Source organism: Rhinolophus ferrumequinum, chromosome 9 (genome assembly GCF_004115265.2).
Source record: "Rhinolophus ferrumequinum isolate MPI-CBG mRhiFer1 chromosome 9, mRhiFer1_v1.p, whole genome shotgun sequence".
Classification (NCBI taxonomy): Eukaryota; Metazoa; Chordata; class Mammalia; order Chiroptera; family Rhinolophidae; genus Rhinolophus; species Rhinolophus ferrumequinum.
The window spans coordinates 1,953,603-1,968,676 of NC_046292.1; the positions used below are offsets into that span (position 1 = coordinate 1,953,603).

Sequence of the window (15,074 nt, forward strand, 5' to 3'; positions counted from 1 at the left end):
AGAGGGACTGCACCCACCATCCTCACAGTGAGCTCCACTGACACCTGGAGGGCAGCGGCAGGCCCCTGTCACAGGGTCGCAGGTCCCACCGTTCTGACAGCTGCAGGAAGAGCTGCAGTTCTTCCCAAAGGTGTCTGGAGGACAAGCTGCAGGGGGTGACAGGGAAGCAGAAGGCCACTGGCTTCAGAAGGACTCTGGACCCAGAAGCCCCTCTAGGGACACTGAGACACCCTCCTGAGGTTTAAGCCACCCAGTTCAAAAGCAACGGCCCAGAGCAACAAGTATGGCACTCGTAATCCACGTCACTGCCCATACACAGGACAGACATCACTAATCGATCGCCGCATCCTCTCCCTCTGAATTCCAACACATCCACCTTCCCCACCAGGACTTGCAACAGGCAGACCCTCAGAGACAGTCACTACAGCCCTGAAACCAGGTCATCCCTGGTCTGGGGTTGTTTGGGCAGGGAGTGGCGCAGGCTCTAGACAGAGGCTGGGAGAGCAGTTTTCAAATGTACTCTAGCTACCAACGTGCTGTGGGGCCTGGGGAAGCCGCTGCTCCCGCTGGGACACGGCATGACTGGTCCACCCAGCAGCTCCTCTGCATCAGACACCCTTCCCTGTCTCAGTTGTCAGCTTGTCACGGGGCCCCCGTCGACTGTAACATCTCTGAGGGGCAGACCACTGGCCCTGCTAGCTCCCTCCCCGCACCTAGATCAGTGCCTGGCACAGAGCAGGCAGAGGTAGATACTGAATGAATGAGCGAGCGAACGAGAGAATGGAGGGATCCACGTGGACCGCCCTGCCCAGGGCTGGTGAGGACCAACCTGGATGGGCTGCCCATGGGTCCTGGGGCTCTCAGGGCCCCCGCCTCCATCACCACCCCCCAAACCCCGGCACAGCAGCCTCACTCTCGTTGCAGACAAGCCCGGTCCAGCCCGCAGGGCAGTCGCAGCCGTCCAGGCCCGGGAGACAGGCCCCTCCATTCCTGCAGTCAGCACAGGTCAGGCTGCAGTCTGGGCCGAAGGAGTCATCCAGGCAGACTGGGGGCAGATGGGAGACGGGCCTCAGATCCCCCGAGCTCAAGGGCACGGGCATCGGCTCTGGCCCTTAAGCCTGAGAAGGGGTCACCAGGGACGTCCTCTGCCCATGAAAGACCCCAATGGGTGAGGCGGGTGGTGGGAGCCAGATGCCAGGGCCTGGAAGTGCTCCAGCTGGGGAGTCTGGCACCCGGTCCAATCCAGGCTCAGGCCTGGACACAATGTGCAAACTGTACAAGAAGCTGGACCACTCAGCCTTGGTCAGAAGAGGCCATTGCAGGGATCCTTCCTCAAGCCCCAAATCTAAGGGTGGCCCGAGGGGATGCCAGCTGCCTCCCTGGGAGCAGCAGCCTGGGCTGGCACTGTCTCTCACCAAACTTCTCCGCCAGCATGTGTTCGCCCCGGGCCTCTGCCTCTTCCTCCTCGGCGCCCATGTAGTCGTCCTGGAAGAGGTGGGGCACCTGGTCCCGCAGCACCGAGACATGTGGGAGGGGCCGCACGAAGGGCAGCTGGCCGTCCAGGTCCACCTCGGCCACCTCCAGGGCTGGGCGGCACACAAAGGCCCCTTAGCCCTGGCTGCCCACCTGGCCTCGGGATGACTCCCCTGGCCCTCGGTGCCCAGAGCCAGCTCAGGGCCTGAGCCCCACCCCAGGGCCCCACCTACAGCCCCCCAGTGCCTCTCCTTGCCCTGGTCTTCAGTGGGGGGAGCGGGTCCCAGCTGCTCTCCTGACCCTACTTCTCTGGACAGACAAGGCTCCGGGTTTTGGGGACTGACCTATGTCACATCTGTCCCAGCTCCAGCCTAGCTCCCACCCTGGCTCTAGGACCCTTGAGCATGGAGAGGGACGTGGGGGCAGGATTGCTCTCTGCTCCTCTGGACACTGTCTTCTGTCCTGCGGATGATGTCCCTTCTCTCACCTGGGCTGACCAGAAGCTGGATGACTGAGACCTGAGTGACACTCTGCCCCGCGAGAACACCTGTCTGACCAGGCCCTTCCCCCCACCCTGCTGCCCCTGGCCTGTCCCACAGCAGGAGACTGGGCTAATGTGAGATCCAGCCAGCCAGGAAGCTGGGTGCCAAGAAGGCAGTGGGCACGGCGCTCCGGGAAGGAGTCCCGGTGGTGCCAGGTGGAGACTCACGGGTACAGCCCCTGCGGTCTTCATCCAGCCGGAAGCCGGCCTCACAGGAGCACTGGAAGGAGCCGGCCAGGTTGGTGCAGTGGTGCTCACAGCCGCCTTGGCTGGACGCGCACTCGTCCACGTCTGTGGGCAAACCCGGGCTGCTGGGGCCAGTCCTCCAGAGTTCGGGAGGCCACTACTGCCCAGCTCTGCCTGCTGGACTGAGGGCCAGCGGCCATGCTCACTGGGTGATGCCCCTGCCGCAGCCCAGGGTCAGAGTGACAGTAGAAGCGTGGCCCAAGGGAGGCCAGGCTGGGAGCAGCCCGGGGTGCCAGCCCCATCCCGTGAGAGACCAGTGACCACAGGCTGGAGAGCAAGCGGACAGATCCGGACAGCCCTTCAGACAGCAGGTTCTCAGTCGACACCCAGAGCACAGGGCAGGGCCAGAGCCAGCCCCAGGCCCTTTCTTAGGGTCACCCCACTCCTCTGCTGCCCCGCTGTCCCCACTCACCCTCACACCCGCAGCCATCAGAGCTGAGCTGGTAGCCAGCATAGCAGCTGCACTCGTACCCGCCAGGGCTGTTGGTGCAGACCTGCTGGCAGCATGGTGAGTCGGCACAGTCGTCAATGTCTGAGGGCACACACAGGAGCCCGCTGGCACCCAGGCACAGCCCACATGAACACCCCGCCCACACCCGCCACGGCACGCACACCCACACGCCATCCACAGGCACCCACATTTGTTCTTGGTCCTGCATACACAGACACCCACTGGACACACGTCACAGCCCCAGGGCCACCCCACCTGCTATGAGGGCCAGACTGGAGGTGGGGGTGGGGAGCCCGTCTTGGAGGCAGGGTCTCCTTGTGGGGGTAGGACCCCCACACACCACAGCATGTGGGGCATTTAACCGACTGAGCTGAGCAGGAGGAAAGGACGCTGATGGGGCCTTTGGGGTGGGGGGTGCTCAGGGGGTCACCATGCTGCCTGCCACCAGGGCCCACCCCCTAACCACCCCCCGGCTTGGGGCAGAGAGCGTTGGGTGTGACAGGAGAGAGCTTCCGTGTCATGGCGTCAAACCAGTCTGCAGACGAGGGCAGCTGTGAGCCCCGGGGTTGGGGCGTGGGGCGTCTGGAAGGAGCCGGCGCGCACCCACACACGTCTTCTGGTCCTCGTCCAGCTCGTAGCCCCCGGGGCAGGTGCACAACGGCCCCCCGCTGCTGTGACTGCAGCCGTGGGAGCAGCCGCCATTGTTCGCCTCGCAGCTGTTCACAATCTCCATCTCAATCCCTGAGACAAGACCCGCCACCAGGGACGTGGGGCAGGGTCCGGGGTGACACCGGCCACCGGGCGCGGTCCTCCCCGACCCAGCAGCCAGCCTGGGGCTCCCAGGCCCACTCTGCTGGGAAACAGGCAGCACGGGGCTCCTGGGCCAGGGGGCACTGGAAGCCCCTGCCGTCCTGTCCTCGGAGGGCCCGCCCGCATCCCCCACACCCATCACTGCCCTTGATCGACAAGGAAGTCCTGGCCCTCGGCCAAAGCAAGCGGGCAGCCCGTGGGGGCCTGGGAGCCACGTTGGCGCCCCCAGACACCTCCACGCCCTGGGGCGCCCATGTCCACCGCCCACCGTCCACTCACTGTAGCACTGCCGGCCATCGGCCCCCAGCTCGAAGCCTGTGAAGCACACACACTTAAAGGACCCGTGAGTGTTGAGGCAGCTGTGGGCACACTGGGCCAGCCCCGTGGCACATTCGTCCACATCTAGATGGGAGAGGTCAAGAGGAAGAGCTGTAGACTGCTGGCCTGGGAGAGGCACCCCCAGGGTGGTGCCTTAGCGTGGAAGGGACCCCACAGGGGTCGGGGCGCGGGCCCCCGGTGCCAGGACAGGGCCCAGCCCATGCCCTCTCCCGCCTTCCCTCTCTATGGCCCCAGGACGAGGACCGGCCCCTCTGACCATTGGTATTTTCATCAACCAGCTTCCGGTGCAGAACCACACTCCCTCCCGGCAGGGACGGCACAGCTGCAAGCCGACTTTGGCGCCCCACCGGCTCAGTGCCCACCCGTAGCTCTGGCAGCAAGGGGCTCCACCTGTCTGAGCCCACGGTCCCTGGCTGTGCCCTCTCCAATCCCACTGGGCCTGGCCAGGAGGGGCCTTTTCACTCCTGCCTCTGGAGCCAGAGGGAGAAAGTGCCCGGCAGCTGACACTGGCATGCGGTTATCAGCACTGGCCATCAGGATTGGGTCCCAGTGTCCCCACCACCGCGTTGGTCACGCCTCCTGATTCCCTGGGATGAAGAAGCTGACACTCAGCCCTGTCTCCCGCTGTGCCTGCCAAGCCACCTGCATGCAGAGTGACATTGGAAAGGATTCCTGGGTTGGTGATGCGTGGAACTATGCGGCTTCCACACCTGCAGCCTGTCCCTCTGATGGCCACCTGGCAGGACGCACACAGACCCCTCCCCAGGCTGCTCCTGCAGAGCTGTGTATAACGGAGGAGTGGGAACACGCGAATGTCCTGCGAGGGGGTGGCTAACCAACCCGGCCCAGCGCCCAGCGGAGGCCCCTGCAGCCGGGGATGTGGGCACACAGTCCAGAAAGCGGCCCCTGCTGGGATCTGGGTGACTGACCATGGACACCAACCACCACAGAGACCACGTGTGAGATGTCACCCAGGCTCAGGGTAACGCTTCTTCCCCTTTTCTCTCCCTTATCTCTTTTGTTTCCCTAACAAGCAGGTCTTGCTTAGGTGATACCAGAAATATTTAAAAGTGAAACACAGCTAAAGTTTCCCATTTGCTGCTGCCGAAATCAGGCTCTGCCTGGAAGCAGCCCCTCGAGTGTGTTCCGGCCCCTCCTCCCGGCCCCAGGCCCCCAGCAGCCCAGATGAGCGTAGGCCACCCCAGGCCAGGCCTGTTCCCACAAGGCCAAGTGCAGCAGACGCAGCCGGGCGGGCCCAGTGGGACCCGAGCCCCTCCTCAGCCGTCCCTGGGGGAGGACCAGGCACAGGGAGGCCGTCTCACCTTCGCAGGCCTTGCGGTCTGCAGCCAGCCGATAGCCCACGTGGCACTCACAGTGGGCAAGACCCCGGAGAGCCTGGCATGTGTGCATGCAGCCGCCATTCCGGTCTGCACACGGGTTCCTCCCTGCAGGCATGGGACCGGAGGGAAGAGGTTAGGGTGGGAGGTGGGGGACCCCGGCAGATTCAGGGTACCTGGCCCAGAGCCTCTCGTGAGGCTCCACCTGGCGCTCTCGCCCTTCCCTCCATATCCATTCTGACAGGTGGAGCAGTGGGTCTCCCTCCTCCCAGATGTGGGAGCCCCAGAGACACCCCTGAGAACAGAGCAGGGTGCCAGCCTATTCCTCCCCAGACTCTCCTTGATGGAGCCAGGTGCTCAGTAGCTCCCCCAGCCCTGTGACCCTGTGCCACTATGCACCCACTGCTGGCGTGGCCCCTCAGATCCACCATACTCAGTCTTGGCCTGGGACCCACGAGGCCAGTCTCGGGGTGGAGGGCATATCTCAGCACCTGCTCCACCCCACCCCTCATCTTCATGTCTCAGGGGGACCCCTGAGCCTACTCCACCCTCTTCATCAGCAAAGCCCTTCCTTCCTTGACAGGCAGCCCAAGACCCAAGGGAAAAATGCCAGATGGGGCTTGGCCTGCCTCCCCCACCGAGGGCCAGGACGTGGGTCCCACATTCCCCGCTAAGCCCAGGGTGCATCTCAGAACCGAGGACCACACAGGACGCCCCTGTCCTGAGCTTCCTGCCCCCACAGAGGTGTGATTCCAGAGCACAGCCTAAGGAGCCTCCTCCCCGACGCCCGCCAGGAACCTGGCGATGCCCACCGCCCCTCAGGAGCCCAGGGGGCCCCGCCTCCCTTGAGCCCCCGTGCAGCCCCCGCAGCCAAGCAGGGAGGTGCTTACTGCCTCCGTCCCTGGCCCAGGCTCAGGTTACAGGACTCCTGGGCAGGTCTGTGGGTGCGTGGAGCATGGGAGTCCCAGCCCCGTGCCCCCTCCTGAGGGCTGGTGCACACTCACGGACACAGCGCTTGCCATCCTCCTGGAGCTGGAACTCAGGCCGGCACTGGCAGCGGTGCTGGGTCACCGTGAGCTGGACACAGTCGTGCTGGCAGCCACCGTTGCCCACGGCACAGGAGTTGATGGCTGGGACATGGAGAGGAGCGCAGATCAACACAGGAGGGTGGCGAGACCGAGGGGCTCCACAGGACAGAGCATGGCACATGACCAGGATCATCCAGGACCCCCAGGGCCACTCAGAGCCTCTCCTCCTTTCCATTTCTGTCCCAGAAGTATGGGCTTCAAAGGGTGACAATGTTCCTATATGGTTCCCAGGCCTGGCTTTGCTTCTCAGGCCACACACAGAGGATGCAGGACCAGAGTCCATCTCTAGATGCACTGCCCAGCCTGCCCCCGGACGGGACGTACAGGCACTGCAGAGCAGACAGCCCCTCTCTGGAGGCCAGATGCCACCCAGCACAGAATGCAAAACACCGGGGCCATGCTGAGAACCAGGGTGTCCAGGGCTCAGAGGCTGAGCAGGCTGGGAGGCTCCCTGGAGGAGGCAGCAGGCCAGCAAAGGGGCCCAGACATTCCACTATCTTGGCCGGCAGGCCAGGGCAGAGGGGTAGCTCCTGACAGACGAGTACAGCTCCTGTCCACCCCAGACCGGGCCCCACACCACACCTGACCTCACACAGTCCCCACTCCAACCAGAGGCCATGGGGACAGCACTGGGTGAGGCCACAGAGCCAGGGACCTACGTCCCAGTCCCAGGACAGCAGCCCAGGCCTTCACACTCAGGTGCCTACAGGGCAAGGCTCTGCCAGGTCAGGCTGGCCAAGCGGGTGCCCATGTATTGAGTGGATGGGCAGGGCCGTGCCCGGGTAGGAGGTGCTGAACAAGGTGGGAGGTGGGTGCCCAGGGTGGGCGATGAGCCCCATCCAGTCTCTGGCAGTGGCCTCGTGCTTAGGGAACGGTCAGCCCCGTGCTCTGGAGTAAACCTGAGTCCCATTATTAAAACACTGGGACTGCCGGGGAGCAGGGTTTCACCCGAGATGCCACCTGTGCTGTCATCACAGACTCTGGGGGCTGCCGGCCTCGCGGTCAGTTTGGGAGGGAGGCCACTGGTTATTTTGCATATGGCACCAAAGCAGGAGAGCAGGAGCTGGGGCCAGCAGAGCTGGGCACAGCCGTGGCATCCAGACGCAGAGCACGGGCATGGCCTCAGGGCTCTTGGGAGGCTGGGCCCACACTCTCTGCCAGAAGCAAGTATGTTTGAAAAAGCCAAACACAGCACTCATGAGGCTGTCCTGTTCCCCACGTGGGGTGAGTGGGTAGGGTGCCTGTGCTGAGGGTCCCCTCCTGGGGCCAAGCCAGCCCTGGGTTGGGGGGACGACACCCAGGGGTGGCAGTGAAGGCTTTGTCTCCTGGCCATACCTAGCCCTGGCTCATTCGGGAAGAGGAGCAGCAGAGACACGAGGCCGGGGCAGGACTGAGGCAAGCAGGATGGCCACCACATCACGTCACAGTCAGCCTCTGAGAGCTCTCTCCACCCACCTACCCCCACCCCCCGAGTCTGGCCTGATGCCCAAGGCCCCGCCTGCCCCACCTGAGACAGCTCTGCTTAGGCCACTTCCATCACTCCATGCTTTCGCAGCATGGCCCGAGCCAGCCCCACCCCCAGGACCCTGTCTGTTCACAACCCCAGCCACACTGAGGACCCGTAATAGAAACCAGCAGTGCTCCCTGGCGGGGCAGGCAGGCTCCCAGAGACAAGGGCTTGGAGCCCAGGGCAGGGGGCCAGCTGGGCAGGCACCGCAGCTGAAAGGAGGACCCCGGGAGCTGTGGCAGGGCTGGAAAGAAGCCCCTCCAGACGGGCAGAGACCCTGAGATGGGCCCAGGAGCCATCCGACACTGGGCCCACCAGAGCCCCCCGAGGGAGGAATCACAGGCAGCTGGTGCAGATGGAGGGGCTCCAGGCCCCCCGTCAGCCTTGCAGCCTCCTGAGCGCACCACTCGCGGCTCTGCTGCACACGTTCTAACATTCCAGACGCTCCCAAGCGGTGCACAGGAGGGAGCTGCGCCCAGTGCCATCCTGGACAGCTTGTGCCTGGATTCCTGGAATGCTCAGCGAGGCAGATTTTCCCAGGCGCTGGGCTGTGCAGCTCAGGAAAGGGCCAGCTGCCATGTGACCAGTGCCAGGGCTGGTGGTGATGTTTCCAGGCCCCACGGGACACCCATGTCTCAGTGACCCATCCCCATCAGAAGATGGGAGATTAGGGGGCTCCACAGCCCCTAAAAGGCTGAAAGCTTATGGCCCCCCTAAACTCAACCCCAATGTGCCTATATTTGGAGGTAGGGCTTTCATTGGAATTAAGGTTAAATGAAGTCATAAAGGTGAGGCCCTGATCCCATAGGATTTGTGTTCTTACAGAAGAGACATGAGGTCTCTCCCTTTCTGTCTGTCTGTCTCTCTCTCTCTCTCTCTCCACCATGAGGACACAGCCAGAGGGGCAGCCAGAAGAGCTCTCACCAGGACTGAACTGGCTAGCCAGCACCTTGCTCTGGGACTTCCAGCGTCCAGAACAGTAAGAAATAAATGTCTGTTGTTTAATGACTAGTCTGTGGTGTTTGTTACAGCCACCTGAGCTAACTAATACACCCTCACTCCCCAGTTTGCAAATTCCAGCCAGGGGACTGTGGATTCTCATAGAGCCGGGCTGCTATGCCACCTTCTGCCAGCAGGAGCCGCCCTACTCAGGAGCCTCAGGTGGGAGGCACCAGCTTGTCAAGGGAACAGGACCTCACTTGAGCAGGAAGCTGGACATCTAGAAAACAAGTGTCCTACAGGGTGGGGGTCCTGCTCTGCCTGTGCCAGTAGTTCTCTACTCTTGGGGGTGCAGGTGGCAGCACCTGAGCCCTGGGCATGTATGGGGGCTGGAGCCTGGTGTCAAATGCACCTGGTGCCATGGAGGAAACAGCAGGTGGGGTGGTGGATGGCTGACCTTGAGGATGGCTCTGCTGGCATGGCCCTGGCCCCCAAGCCAGCCCAAGCTGGTCAGCTAAGGGGCTGTGTTGTGGCAGGCTGGCCAGCAGGAGAATAAGCCTGTCAACAGAGGGTCAAGCCCACCCTCTCCCTCTGCTCCAGCCTCCAGACCAGCCCGATGGTTGCAGGGCTTGCGTCCTGGGGTTTGTAATTACTGGCCTCAGACTAGTTTGGTTTCTAGAACCCAAGAGCCTCACACCACGTATGGTTGGTGGCCATCCGCAGCCCTTCCTTCCAGAAAGCCCACTGTTGGGGCAGGGCCAGGCTGGCAGGGTAGGAAGGGGGTGGCCCACTTGGCTGGGCCTGGGCTCTGCCATCCTTCTTTCCCCCAGGCAGCTCGTGGGTCACCTACTGCTCTGCCTTGTGCATCCTGCCCCATTGCACCTTCTGGATGAGCCTCTGCATTACCGGGGGGCACAATTCCCTTGGAACCATGTGCGAGACCACCCATACCCACATTCCAGGGGGGGTGAGCCTGGGTGGCACCAGCCCCAACATCAGAGACGGCACACCCGCCAACCAGCTCCTGCTCCTCAGTTCCAGAGAGAAGGACCCAAAGACAGACCCTTCAGCGGGCTGCTGTCATGTCCAGTGACTGCCCACCTCGGCGTTAAGCACTCAAGGCTCGAACCCCAGGGTCTGTTGCGGCCCCTCGGGCATGTCCCACCTTCATTCATACCTCCCAGTCCACCCCACACCTCGAATCCTGTGCCAGCCTCTGGGTTCTGCCCTCCTCTCGGTCACCACGGCCCTAGTTAGTCCTTGCCCCCCTGCTGGGTTTCTGCCACCTCCATTCTTTCTGCCACCGCCCCTGGCTTTCCTGGGTTGGGTGTAACCAGCCCATCACCCCCGGGCACTGGCAGCCTGCACTTCTGGGGTCTAGGTCTCAGGCAAAGCCGCGATGTGACAGCGTCCTGGGATGAGGGCTGTCTTACGTCCCCATCCTGTCAGGCTGGGCGGCTCCTGGGACTGGGAAGGCGGGCTCCCTGGAGCAACCGCCGCCTGTTTCAGGGCCCGAGGGATCTGAAAACCTTCCCAGAACCACTTCTGCGGCTTTGCAGACAGGAGTTTGCAGACAAGCCTCGTCGTGGTCTCCAGATTTCTGCTGCCTGAGCTTTGGCACTGTCCCAGATGCGGCCAGCAGCAGCTCTGGGGAGGGCCAGGCGCCTCCCCCAGGGCGTCCCCTCCAAGGAGCAGAGGGGAGGGCAGGCTGGAGGGCCCTGTGCAGCCCCTTGATGTGCCCCCACTGAGGAGACCCGGGCCTGGGGGAAGTGCCAGCTCCGAGGTCATACGCCACACCTGTGCCAGAGTCCGGGGGTGGGGGGAAGGCAGGGCCTGGGAGCCCCTCCCGGTGTGGTGAGCACAGTAGGGCCCATCTGACTGGAAGGGAGGGGGACGGGGACAAGGGAGGGACAGCTGGGCAACCTTGGGTGTACATGCTGACGACAGAATCCTCCCCATAGCCCCCGTCCAAAAAGCCTGACGGGCCTGAGGTAGCGGGATGTTGAAGCGACCAGCCCGGCATTTTCCCTGGAGGGACCCTCTGGCTGTTGAACCAGTGACATCGTGGTCCCTCAGACCAGCCCCTGGTGTGTCTCTCATCCAGGATGACATGAGGTAGCATCGTGCCCAAGGCCAGGGTCCAGAAGAGACTGCTTGGCAGTTGACACACTGGCTCAGAGCTGCATGGAGAAGGGGGTCTCCCAGTGCAAACTGTTCAAGGCCCAGGGAGCCAGTCTCCTTGGTTATTTGTATGCTGGTACTTGGCACAATATCAGAGAAAAGAAAGAGTGACACTCCCAGACATGCTGCCCAACCACGGTCCCACAGGCCCCGTTTTCCACAAGTTGGGGAAGGAAGGGACTGGCTCAGAGTCCCCAAGGGTGAGAAGCAGGGTAGACCAGCCCTGGGCCTCGCTGAGCCCTGCTGCTCCCACCCCAGAGCCTGGGGGACACACGGGAGGGCGCCCCAGGGCACCCCACTGCTTCTGCTTTTCCTGTGGCCAGGATGGCCAGGAGCAGCCGGGGCAGGACATGAGGCGCTCAGGGACCCCCATGCCTGGCCACTTCTCACAGCGTCACCGCCAATGGCAAAACCCTTGTTGCCAATTCTCCCTTTTAAGAATTGAAACTTTTTTGTTTTATTTCTGTAAGATCTTTTGCAAGGGAGGGATGCACGGAGGCTGTGCACTTCCTGTCCTCTCCTTGCTTTGGAGGCAAGTTCGACCATGAGTGTTTCAAGGCCCTCCTTGTGTGTTTCCAGGCCGCCCTAAAGTGCTGCCTCCTCTGAAGGCTTCCCAGATCCGTCCGGGGACCCGATGTGGCACAACCCTGAGAGCTCCCAGAAAACAGGCTAATCCCACCCTGTGTCGTGGAAGGACCATCACGTCCCTTTGGGCACTTTCTCCACCCCCAACCTTCAGCACCTCTATAATCCCTACTCAAACTGCTAACGCGAGGAGGTGTCAGGCCTGTTCCTTCCCTGCCTGAAAAGTCCCAGAACAGCTCACAACACTCCTCCTCCCAAGAGGATGCCAGCAGGCCCCGGGGGGAGGGTTCCAGAGCAGCTGTGCTCCAGCTGTGCAGAATGCTCCACAGCTGGTCTGAATGGGGAAGAGGAGGGCAGGGGAGGAGCGCGGCTCCTACACTGGTTCTTCCCATAAACATCTGCTGAGGCCTTAGGCAGCCTGGGCTCAGAGGTGCCACTGTGAACCTGGGACGAGGTCTTCGGCTCCTCCCCAGGCCCTACACCCTGGGAGTCCCAAAGGAGAAGGGGGCGGGCGCCCTGGCATGGGCTGAGCAGGCCCTCCACTGGGCCCCACCTGGAAGCCCCCATGGGTGATCTGAGACGCTCAGCTACCCCTTCCCACCCCAGGCCAGCATGTCATGTCTGCTGCAGCCTGGGCGGGTCCCATGGCAACCAAAGGGGCACATGAGGGAGAAGGGCGGGACAGCCCTGGAGCAAAGGCTTCCTGCTCTGCCTGTGATGGAGCCCCCAGGAACCCCCTGTCCACTCCAGGAGCTTCTCAGCGAAGCTCAGGCCCCAGAGGGAAGGCAGCTCCCCATGGAACCCAGACCCACAGACCCACACCAATCCTGGACACTCCCCAGGACACCTGGGGACTGGCCTGACGCTGGCAAGGTGTCAGCTCCCAGGAATTCCAGACACACGGAATCCGCCAACAGGCAGGTATGTGTGCGTGGGTCTGCAGGCACAGCGTACATTTCCTGATGGGGGCTGCAGTCAAAAGAGAAAGTGAAAGACTTGGCCAAATACAGCATCAGGGAAAGCTCATCCAGCTATAGGAAGCCAGAGAGCAGGGGAGAGGCAGGTGTGCAGGAGTCTCACGTGCGCCCCTCTCTGGAAGCGGCCAGGAACTGGACACCAGCACCCAGAAGACTGCAGAGTGCCTGGGGCTCTGGGGGACACCCACGCAGGCTGGGTGCCCGTAACGGGGGGCGGGGCAGGCAGAGGAGGTGGCAAGGTCCCAGCAGTCTCATGCCTGGCTGTGCACACCAGACCCAGAGGCTCCGGCATCAGACCTGAAAAGACCCTTTAAAATAAGCCAGTGTCACAAATCAAGATTGAAGGGGGCCCCAGTACAGGTATCTCTCATGAAAGGCTATTGGAGGTGCTCCAGGGTAGCAGTGGGGTGAGGTAGGCTGGGGGCCAGAGGCACAGCTGAGGGGCACCCCTTCCCAAAGCCCGCAGCTCGAGGCTACTATCGGTCCCTCCAGTCCCTGAAGGGCACCCCTCCCCTTTGCAGGCTGTTTCCCCATCACCACCTGTCCTTCCCCTCCCAGTGTGTGTCCCAGCCCCAGGCCCCTCCCAGGGGGGCCACAGCAGGGATGAGGCCGTGGGTGCCCACCAGGCTCGGCCCAGCCCACCTGGACCAGCCCCACGAACGCCCTCCTCCAAGGAGGACCCTGCCCCAGAGGAAGGATGTGGGAAGGACATGCGGGGGCACCAGGGGCCTCCAAGACCAAAGAGCCAGTGGCCATGGGTTCCTGGAAGGCCCCCTCCTGCCCAGCAGACAGCCACTGGGGGCTGCACCCCCATCGCTTTGTCTGAAGCACATCACAACATTCCTGCATCTGTTTCCACTTTCCAACCCAGAGAAACTTTATGGGGCAGCTGCATCGCTCCCTGAGTGGTGGCCTGGACATGTGAGTGTGTGCCGGTGGGGGGGGAGGGAGCCTCCCCTCCCCCTCCCCAGGGCTGGCAGGCCGCCTGCCACACAGCAGCAAGGCATGCAGGAAGGAGGCTGCAGAGGCCGCCAGAACACTCCGGTCTCCAGGGTGTAAAGAAGGGGCTTCCTGCCCCAACCCTCCCAGAGAACGACCCTGTTTGGCCAGCAGAGAGGAGTCAGTCCTGTGCCCGCAGCACCATGTCCAGAGCCAACCAGGAGAGGGGAGGGGGAGGGCAGGCAGTTGGCCCTGACCGCTCAACACCAGACTCCGGGCCTCCAGCCCCCCCACTCTCTACCTCGGTGGGCACCTGGCACTCTTCCCCTCTCTCCTCTTCCCTCCCCTGTAACCCTCCTGAGCTGGCAGGGGCTGCTAAGGCCTGGCGCCTCCATCGAGTCCATTCTGCAGAGGAGCTGAGAGTCAAGGTCCCACTGCTCAGTTGTCCCTGCCTGCCACAGCCCAACCCCCCAGGCTCCTGGAGGAAGAGCAGCTCTGCGGACAAGAGGGCCTCACGCTGCCCCCGCCCAGGCCAGCCCTCTCGACCAGCTTCCCAGCGAGCATCGGAGTCTCCCCAGAGTTTGGGGGCAGCATAGCCCGCCTGGGTCCCCGCCCACCCACCACAATGGCTTCTGCTGCAGAGGGCACCTGATAGGACGGTGGCCCAGGGCTGTTCCCCACGTCGTGAGGGCCCTTCCCCCATCCCTAGGAGATGACTGGGGCAATCCCGCCAGATTCACATGTGGCTGCAGACAGCGACGCCCGGGGTCACAGGGGTCACAGGGTCCAGTCTCGGCATGGGGGAGCCAGGCCCTCGGGACCTGTTCTGTCACCTGCCTGAGCCTCAGCTCTCATGGGAGTGGAGCTGGAAGGCCCATGACAGGCAGGCTGAGGACCCACGGCCTCCCACACTCAGCAGAGTGGGGCCACTCTAACACACCTGCTGCTGAGCCAGGCCCCACCTGGCCTCTCAGCCCAGGAGTAGAGAGACCCCAGCCCCCTTCCAGACCTGGGCGCACCCAGGAGCCTCGCAGGGAGGTGGCACCAGCCCCAGGAGGTGCTTACCCAGGCAGGTCCTGCCGTCCGCGTGGAGCCGGAAACCGAATTTGCACTCGCAGAGGTAGGAGCCCGGCGTGTTCACACACCTGTGATGGCAGCCGCCGTTGTGCATTAGGCACTCATCCACATCTGGGCGGGGACACAGGGCCGAGGGTTGACAGCCAGTACCCGCCCGGGTTGACCCCCCCACCCACTCTGCACTGGCCCCAGGGACCCCAGCCCAGGATCCCTCACTGAGGACACCACCCCAGGCCCAGGTGCCAGGGCTCCAACCCGAGACCTTCCTTCTCAGGCCAGGCTTACAACACACCCTGAGCCCCTCATCCCTGCTGGCCGTCCCCCACACCTGGCTGGCCTGCCTGCAGGAAGAGCAGGACCCTGACCTCTGGGGTCCACCAGAACGTGGGGAGCAGAGGTCTAGCCAATGCGGTGGCCACAGAGGGCAGCGGGCTCGAGTCAGACTGACCCTGAACACACGCTCTTTTCTTAAATCCAAATCCAGAAATGCCCTCGGGATAGTGACAGCCACTCCTACGGGCCCAGGAGCCCAGGAAAAGAAACCGAGAACTCCAGAGATGGCCTCGCCCAGGCTTGGGGAAAAG

The 15,074-nt window shown here is 63.2% G+C and overlaps 1 protein-coding gene across 4 annotated transcripts in view; it reads right to left on the bottom strand.

The window, feature by feature from the left end:
* The window catches only part of MEGF6 (multiple EGF like domains 6), a 91,564-nt gene that overhangs the window by 17,266 nt on the left and 59,224 nt on the right, over positions 1–15,074 (bottom strand). For all 4 annotated transcript variants that reach the window (XR_004423969.1, XM_033115955.1, XM_033115954.1 and 1 more), the window contains 10 exons: positions 14,479–14,601; positions 6,202–6,327; positions 5,183–5,305; positions 3,801–3,923; positions 3,315–3,452; positions 2,673–2,792; positions 2,183–2,305; positions 1,416–1,586; positions 914–1,045; positions 18–146 (listed from right to left, as the gene is read on the bottom strand). Coding sequence is in view for 3 of the 4 variants with exons in the window: in XM_033115955.1 (XP_032971846.1) it covers positions 18–146; positions 914–1,045; positions 1,416–1,586; positions 2,183–2,305; positions 2,673–2,792; positions 3,315–3,452; positions 3,801–3,923; positions 5,183–5,305; positions 6,202–6,327; positions 14,479–14,601 (1,308 nt within the window). In the remaining variant the exon portion in view is untranslated. The remainder of the gene's footprint in view (positions 1–17; positions 147–913; positions 1,046–1,415; positions 1,587–2,182; positions 2,306–2,672; positions 2,793–3,314; positions 3,453–3,800; positions 3,924–5,182; positions 5,306–6,201; positions 6,328–14,478; positions 14,602–15,074) is intronic.